Source organism: Vanderwaltozyma polyspora, genomic scaffold, assembly GCF_000150035.1.
Source record: "Vanderwaltozyma polyspora DSM 70294 KpolScaffold1024 genomic scaffold, whole genome shotgun sequence".
NCBI lineage: Eukaryota > Fungi > Ascomycota > Saccharomycetes > Saccharomycetales > Saccharomycetaceae > Vanderwaltozyma > Vanderwaltozyma polyspora.
The window spans coordinates 117,808-126,622 of NW_001834657.1; the positions used below are offsets into that span (position 1 = coordinate 117,808).

The 8,815-nt window shown below is 31.4% G+C and overlaps 5 protein-coding genes across 5 annotated transcripts; 3 read left to right on the forward strand and 2 right to left on the reverse strand.

Annotated features, from left to right (window-relative positions):
• Positions 1 to 252: 252 nt before the first annotated feature.
• On the forward strand, positions 253 to 1,743 carry UBP16 (putative ubiquitin-specific protease UBP16; the record flags this gene model as incomplete). The annotated part of the gene is made up of 1 exon (XM_001644698.1): positions 253 to 1,743. The coding sequence occupies one exon, from the start codon at positions 253 to 255 to the stop codon at positions 1,741 to 1,743; it is 1,491 nt and encodes a 496-aa protein (XP_001644748.1).
• Positions 1,744 to 2,363: 620 nt separating this feature from the next.
• On the forward strand, positions 2,364 to 4,028 carry BEM1 (phosphatidylinositol-3-phosphate-binding protein BEM1; the record flags this gene model as incomplete). The annotated part of the gene is made up of 1 exon (XM_001644699.1): positions 2,364 to 4,028. One exon carries the CDS (start codon positions 2,364 to 2,366, stop codon positions 4,026 to 4,028), a length of 1,665 nt encoding a protein of 554 aa, XP_001644749.1.
• Positions 4,029 to 4,318: 290 nt separating this feature from the next.
• Positions 4,319 to 4,759, reverse strand: Kpol_1024p46 (uncharacterized protein; the record flags this gene model as incomplete). The annotated part of the gene is made up of 1 exon (XM_001644700.1): positions 4,319 to 4,759. One exon carries the CDS (start codon positions 4,757 to 4,759, stop codon positions 4,319 to 4,321), a length of 441 nt encoding a protein of 146 aa, XP_001644750.1.
• A 525-nt stretch (positions 4,760 to 5,284) lies between these two features.
• MUK1 (guanine nucleotide exchange factor MUK1) lies at positions 5,285 to 6,958 on the forward strand (the record flags this gene model as incomplete). The annotated part of the gene is made up of 1 exon (XM_001644701.1): positions 5,285 to 6,958. The coding sequence occupies one exon, from the start codon at positions 5,285 to 5,287 to the stop codon at positions 6,956 to 6,958; it is 1,674 nt and encodes a 557-aa protein (XP_001644751.1).
• Positions 6,959 to 7,177: 219 nt separating this feature from the next.
• Kpol_1024p48 (uncharacterized protein) lies at positions 7,178 to 7,960 on the reverse strand (the record flags this gene model as incomplete). The annotated part of the gene is made up of 1 exon (XM_001644702.1): positions 7,178 to 7,960. One exon carries the CDS (start codon positions 7,958 to 7,960, stop codon positions 7,178 to 7,180), a length of 783 nt encoding a protein of 260 aa, XP_001644752.1.
• Positions 7,961 to 8,815: the final 855 nt, after the last annotated feature.

Genomic DNA, 8,815 nt, shown 5'->3' on the forward strand with positions numbered 1-8,815 from the left:
TTTTCCATTTGAGTGATATGTGAGTTTTATAATGCTATTAGTTTCAATTGGTTCTTTAATTACCAGAAGGATAGCTAGTATTATAGGGAATCACAATCTCTAACTATCTTTTGTTGAACTGAACTTCTGTTTGAAATCTTACCAAATCAAGCTTGAAAACCTTTATCTGATAATATCCTATAAGATTTAAGGTAGTCAAAATTCCCATTAAAAGGCCTACAGACTATTAAAGAGACAAGTAAGCAAGGAACCATGGTTACACTGTCTGATAAGTTGAATGGAGTTTGGATCAACTTTGTTCATGTTTTCCAAAAGAACCCACTAAAAAGTTTGTCATATACAGTTGCCTCATCGATTTTAGTATATCTCATTACACCTTCTATATTTAATTTGGTATTTCGAAAATCAGTTTCTAATGAAAGAAGTGAAAGGAAGGACAAGTACACAACTGGCTTGGTGAATACAAGCACAGAATGTTATGCCAATTCATCTGTCCAAGTTCTGGCATCATTATCTAACTTTACCATATACTTGAACAAAGTTATCTCTATATTCGAACTTGAATTGAAGATTGAAAAGGTTGAAAAGGATGCCAAGGAAGCTTTTGACACCTACCTATACAAGGTCATCCCAGTTCATTACGCATTATGTCAATTGTTAGCAGATCTCCAAGAACTTATAGATAGACCTAGGGAGAGATCTGTTTCAAATTTCATTAGGATATTAGAGGCCAGTATCCACAAGAGAATTACTGGAGGGCAACAAGATGCTAACGAATTGACTCAAATAGTCCTCGAAGTACTACAGAATGAATTAGAGAGTTTAAAAAAATATGTCAATAGAATGGAACTTTCAATTGAAGTTCCTCGTTTCCCCTTTGAGGGGAAACTTGCAAGTTACCTGAGTTGTTTAAATTGTGGTCAAACTTCAATACCTAATATATCTACATTTAATATATTACCAATTCAAACCCCACAAGAATATTCAGCTGAACTAGAAGAAATCATATATGGGAATCAAATTGATCAAATTACCGATTACTCATGTCTAGTATGCCAAACGAATGCAATTTTAAAGAACGAAAAAACAAATGGACACAAAGGGAATACCACTGATGAGCATGAAATTGTTAAATATTTGGAAGATGTTCTACCTGTACTTAGGATAAATGAAGAGTTAGATTCCAAGACATTAAATTACATCAAATATTATAATAAATATGGAATGAAAAGTGGGAATATCAAGAGCACAATTATTAAAAAAAATTCAATAATTGAAACGCCCAAGATTTTAATGATTCATTTATCTAGATCAATTTATAATGGTATGGTTGCAGTTAGGAATTCATGTAGGGTTCGATTTGAAGAGAAAATGTCAATTGAAAGACAAACGACTGATGAAAAAAACGAGAATTTAAAAATTGAACTAGTTGATTACCAATTACAAAGCATAATAAAACACACAGGGACACATAATTCAGGACATTATCAATGTTACCGTAGGAAACCAAATCTAAAAAGAAATATTACCACCAAAGAAATAATCAACTTTTCACCAGTGATCTCACCAGTGATCTCATCGTCATCACTACAAAATTCAAAAAAGGATAACAGGAAATTGAAAAGCATCAATAAATACCCATTTTGGAAGATATCAGATACCAAAATAAACGAATCTACTCTGGATAACGTCACTGATAAACAAAAATCAGTATACATTTTATTTTACGAAATGATTACATAAATTGACAATGAAATGGAACCAAGATAAAAACCAATTTACAATTACACAAATCTAACAATATACCAGCAACAACAACTACAACAACCTCAGAAACCCAAACTACATTATCCAATCTAATAAATTCATTCATATACATTTAAATTGTGTCATTTATCTATGGTTTGGTTCACTGGATTCTTATTTTGTTCCAAACATTCTTTTCATATTTCTTTGACCTAATTAGGAATTTTACCGAAAAATTTGAAACTTGTCTGAATTAAAAAATTACATCAAAAAATATTTCAAGTGACATATGTTTTAAGAATAATAATGTGTTTCATTTTTAAGCAACAGTTGGGAATTCTAGTTTGGTTTACATTTGGACAACGGAGATATAATTGTGTTATATATCTGATTGTCTTTTTGAATTTTTTAGAAAGGACTTCGAACTGTTTAGAAAAGTGAAGTATTGGCTTAGTTCTCTCGATTGTATTTGTCAGATTTGAACGTTGATATTCGAAGTTTGAAATACGTATAATAGCAGAGAGGTTCAGAGGTCATAGAGGTTTACATTCGTTATTGGTTTATTATTTAATTGTAAATTATATTTTTTTTTATTGTTTATTGTAGAGGAGGAATAAATGCTCAAGAGTTTAAAGTTATCGAAAAGGGAAAGCAGAGGTCCTTCTAAAAGTCGTATCACTTCAGCTGATATCTCTGGACCTAGACAAGATCCAAATAGCAGTTCTTTGAAGAATGTGAATTCTACTAAGCCTTCCAGAGATTTCTCGTTTTCTTCGAAACGGTTGTCTGGAAGGAAAAGTCATAATTCCAATATATCATCTCCAGAAAAAGTGATCAAAGCCGCTCGTAGCTACAGTGCTAAAAGTGCAGAAGAATTGTCATTCGCTGAGGGAGAGTTCTTCTATGTCGAAAGTGAAGATAAAGAATGGTATAAGGCTTCAAACCCGACTTCTGGCAGGAAAGGTTTGGTGCCAAAGAGCTATTTCGAAACGTTTGATAGGACAAGACCTGTTTCTACAAATGGCAGTACTACCTCTAGTACCCGCCAACAATCAAATGAAAGCTCCAAAATGGGTTCATTATATGCTATTGTATTATACGATTTCCAGGCAGAGAAGTCAGATGAACTTACTGTATACGTGGGTGAAAATTTATTCATTTGCGCTCATCATAATTATGAATGGTTCATAGCCAAACCTATAGGCAGACTTGGTGGACCTGGCTTAGTTCCCGTCGATTTCGTTAGTATTATAGACATTTCTACAGGTTATGCGACAGGGAACGATGTTAAGGAAGACATAAAAAGTGTAAATCTACCAACCGTTCAAGAATGGAAAGATAACGTGACCAAATATAAAAACAGTAACATTACCTTGGGTACAATAGACTACGAGGGATTAGAACCTATACAGTACGTGGTACCAGCTATTGATTCACCTACATTCGATTCTGAATATATCACAAAGGCTTCAGTAACTGCTTTTGCATTAGAAAATGATAAATATTGGTTTGCTTTAACATGCGAATTATCAACAGGTGTCACAAGAAAGTTGAAGAGATATTACCAAGATTTCTACGATTTACAGGTCAAACTCCTGGATTCATTCCCTTCAGAATCAGGTAAATTAAGAGACAGTACGGGTCAATGGACAAGAAGAATCATTCCTTATATTCCAGGCCCTGTACCTTACGTTACAGATACAATTACTAAGAAGAGAAAAGAAGATCTAAATGTCTACGTAGGTGATCTAATAAATTTACCAGAATATATCTCAAGATCACCTTTAGTGAAGGGATTATTTGACATCAAAAAAAACGAATACGATTCTGAATATATAACTGGTTCTGCTGAACTACAGCAATCACAAATGAATGGTACCGATGCGAACACCAGCTTTGGCGATAGCACTCCAACAGCTGTAGCAGATATTACGAACAATGAGGATAATACTTTAACTGGAGAAGATCTAAGGTTATATGATAAGATGAATAATTTATCTTTGAACTCCAAACCAAAGACCAGACCTCCAAGTGGCCAACTTCCCCAATTGACAAAACCTACTAAGATAAAATTTTATTACAACGATGATATTTTTGCATTAATGTTAACTAATGATATTGGCTATCAAGGATTGCGTGACAAGATTGGGCCTAGAGTTGATGGTGAAAACTTTGAATTACAAGTTAAAACTCCATCAGGGGAAGTTGAAGTCATTAATTCTGATGGGCAAATATCGCATATAATTGAACAGAAGTTAAAGATTACTGTGATAGATGCTTAATCTATTACAATTTCTGGAAGTCAATCCAAACTGGAATAAAAAGTAGCTTGCAGGTTTCATATCCTAATTGCAACAATAATTTAATGTTGTTGATAACCTGTTCCTGGGAATATATGCTTAATTAACATCATACATTTCATAGAGTATATATGTTTTAAAATATGTAGTTAAGTATGTTGTATTATTAAATATTATTAGTTCTTAAAATTCTTTTTCTGGCTTTTAACCAAGTCAATATCTATAAAATTTTGTATGCAATTAAAGTGTAAACCTTTTACACCTTACCCATTTTAATCCATCGGAGTATCATTATCGTAGTCCATCATATAATTGTTGTAACCATCATCAATCATCATATCATCATCTTCCTCATTATAACCTGAGTTTATAGGTGCTATTCTTGATTTAACCCATTCAAACCATTTTTCATATAGTAGTTTCTTTGGATCAACCCATTTAATTAATTGCAAACGTTCATTTATTAACTGTTCATATATTTTTGAATAAAAATCATGGACACTATCAAATTTCGAATCTGTATCTAAAAAATTTGGAGCATGGATCTTGACATTAATTGGAACGTTTTCTGCAAGATTCACTTTAGATGAAGGTGTATCACCTATTCGTAGATTACTAAAATCTTCTATTAAACGTTGCTTCTTATAATTAGATATGCCAATATTATCTGGACTGTGTGGTCTCTTAGCCTTGAATATAGAAGAAATAGCCATCCTAATAATTCAACTACACAGATTCAAAACAAACATAAACGATAAACAACTTCCCAATATCCTTTACCAGTCTGATCTAAAACAATTAAATATCGATTCTATCACCTAAGTTTTCTTCTACTTCTCTGATTATGTATATATCTGAAAATAATCAAAATTTAGTCGAGCCAATGGGAACAACAAACAAACAATCAATGGATTATCGATTACAACTAATTAATCGATACCCATCCAACAGTTTTGGCCCTTTATACCCCTGTTTTTAACTAAACATCCATCAAAGATATATTGATTCTATAAATATGATCATTTTTCTAATTAAGGCTTTAAATATCTTAAAATTATCAGTATTTGAAACCAGTTGATATCAACTCCTATTCTAATAGAAAACCTGTTTGTAAGAGGGTAGAAGTAGGTATATCCCAGGTTATAAGTATCAAGATTGTGTATTTTGTATTTTATTGAAGGTTATTGACTGTTGTTTAGAAAAAGGACGAAGTTATTCGAGTAGATGGAAGTTAAATTATGATGAAGGATGGAATTAGTATGGATCAAGGCCTAAAAAGGGGATTTTTCACACCTCCAATTACCAATCCTAAGTTTGATTCTACCCAATCGATTAGTGAATCATATAAATCTACGGATCAGACGTTGGAAGTATCTTCTCAAACTTCTGATAGTTCTAATATAAATCCCGATTCATTAGTGACTCAGGAAGATGTTGAGAGAGAAATTAATTGTCTAAGGGAACTGCCATTAGAGTTATCAAAATTGATTGATTTATTTATTGCAGATTTAAAACAGCCAAAATATATCAAACCTTTGACTATTAATCAGTTATCATCTATATTTCAGGGATTTTACGTTAAATTTGATAAATCATGTTTCCAATATTTGAGTCAACTAAATGCTACTACTAATAGTAATTCGACGACAACCACTTTTTTGACTGCAAGGGAAACTCTAAGTAGTGGTTTAAGTGGGATATTTGCTAGAAGTAGGAGCAGTAGTGGCAGCTCCATTATGAGAGTAAGAAGATCATCTTCTTTGTTTAGTAATGACTCAGCTACTGTGACGCCAATGTTAACGCCAGATGAAATTAACAAGCAATTGAAAAATAATGAACTTATGAACCTAAAAATAGAGAAATACATGGAGTTTTGTGAAAGAGAAGTATTTAAACGTATTCTTGAAGTGGGAATTTCTGTTCCTACTCAAAATTTCGATGTTAACAAACATAAGAAATCACATAGCGATAAAGAAACCTTTAGGGTGACAAACTTATTCAGAAATAGTCCTGAATATGGAAAATATAATAAACTTCTAGATGAAAAATTCCAATGTTTGTTAAAGTTAGAGACCCAACAAGAAATTGACTTTAAAAAGTTTTTAGATGTTCCAGAAAGCTTCAAAGACGAAGATCTACCTGCAGCAAAAGAAATTTTAGAAGATCTAGTCTCCCATACGATTTCTCCCTGTGAAAAATCAAACTTGCTTTTAAAATTACATGAATCTATGATATACTCACAAAATATGTCAAATGATGAATTTTTGTCGTTGTTAATATATTACTTAATTAGAATCACACCACAGAATATTTTCCTCACAATACAATTCATTAGGTTATTCAGATACAAGAAAAAATTGGTCCAAAATGAACTATACGTTTTAACCAATATCGAAGCAGCGTTGGTCTTTATAGAAGATCTAACTTTATCTGACTTCCCTGAAGATATTCAAGGGAAATTAACAGATAATGAAATAAAGATTTTAGAACATAGCATTTCAAGCAAAGTAGACATCCCACAACTTTCTTCTATTTATAACAATCAAAATGACACTATTCATGAACACAACTTAGAGCTACCATTAGCTAATGAGGGAAATAATATTAGTTCTTATGATGGCATTAGATCTGTTTTTGATGCATCGTTAAGAAATATTATTGGCAAATTCAGACCAAGTTCCCCACCAACAGCTAATGTTTCAAGGGAATATAATTTGCCACCAGCGGTATCCAAGAAAGTTGACGATGAAAGTGGGAACTCAACTATTATATTAAAAACTCCACCACCACCAATTCCCTTTGATAATTCATGGAACAAGTATAAGGATTATAAATTTGAAGATCTAAAAATTAGTGAAATGAGAGAGATTTTTGAAATTTATCAAAAAATAGTAGAAGAAAGGGCAGTTTAATCAAAATGTCGTTATTAAATATAGGATAGATATTTAATCCGTTCCATATTTATAAAACGTCGATAATATATCATACATAGATATAATAATATTAAATGAATAAATTAAATTAATTTAACTCGATATATAAATATATTTATTATATTAACATTGTTTAAATTAACATGCAGGATAAATTATTATGAAGTGTATCTATGCGTAAGTATGTCGAAATAGTTTCTAAGATAACCATGGTATGTCTTCAATTGAATTATGACTTTTTAATGAATTTACTTCTTCTGATCCATGATTTTTCAACCGTCTCTTCTTTTGTTTAGATGGCCAAATCAATTTATTATTGTCTCTGACTCTTGTGAAAGGTTTGTCAATGGATTTATTAATCAGTTTCATACTTAATCTGTCTGAATAGTTTGAATCTATAATTGTATCTTTTATTGATGAAATATCAATATTATGCAGTTTTGCCGTATCCATAATAGATAACTGTTTTATGGGGTTCATATGTTTGGGAATTGGTGAACTATATATATTATTAGAAACGGATTTAGTGCTATTATTTTGCCTTTCCACTAGGTTATTAATTTGACTATTTATTCGTTCAAAGATTTCAACATCGCTAGGTAATCGTAATAATTCAAAATTTTTATAGCCAATAAATCTAGGACACGTTAAGTCCTTATAGTAATTTTCTTTATGAGTCGTAAACATATTCTGTAATAGCTTATTATTTTGAACCAATCCATCAAGAACAAATAGCTCTTTGTCCTTGGTGATATTAGAAACACATTTCGGTTTTTTAAAACTACAATATGAGGTTCCAACAATATCTGTATTAGCAACAGAGTTCTTCTCAGTTTTGTCTATTGTCTCTTTAGATGAATCCCCCAACTTGATTTCAGAGGGAATACTAGCTTTATTTTCGGATTCTACTTTAACATCTTCATCAATTTCTGCTTTATGGTCATCGCAACTTTTGGTCTTAGCTCTTTTCCTCAGCTGCATTAAAATTGGGAAACAAATATTGGGATTATATTCTCTATAAAGATATTTATCTGTAGATATATCCAATTATCTATTGATCTATATAAACTGTAAAAATCGTAATAAAGCTTATGAATCTTATACATTTATAGCAATTAATGTTTAAGCTCATCGCATATTTTCAATATTTTATAAAAATTTCTTTTTTCTACTTAGGATCAAGAAATCGTATTTTCTGCGGGTGTTTCTGGGTGATATCAAAAGAGACGTATTTAGAAACTATAATGGTACTAATTGATTATGATGGTTATACCTAATAGTCTCTTTTTATAGTATCTAGATATTTCTGGTCACTTCTTTCTAGGGTTTGAACACTCTGAATTAACATATAAATAAATTGGTTAAAGAGGGTCTTCAGAATCTAAAGGAACAAAACCGCACTTTATTATTCTCTCCTTTGGAATCCATATTCTGGGAGATCTGAAGTATTAAATGGAATGTGGGAAAAGAGTAGGAACACTTTGCAATTTTGTTTATTAAAAAACCTAATTTAATCTTTTTTTTCAAGGTAAAACTTGGCCTCCAAGTTATTTTTTAGGAAATCTTCAATTTTTTTTCTCCTTTAAAGGATTTTTTGGAAGGAAGAGTTCTGGTTTCGCCATTGTTTTGCATTTTTCTTATTACCAATAAATGGGAATCCTGGATTTTTACAAAACAAAAAGAGAAGACAGTGTTTGTTAAAATTGGTGGGGAATGCCATCCCGGGTTTTTCTATATGAAGATTTGGGGAATTCAATTTAACTTTTGTCGCCCAAACTGGTCAAAACCATTTACATAGTTGAATGAGAAATCGCTCTAATTTGTAATTGAGACCTG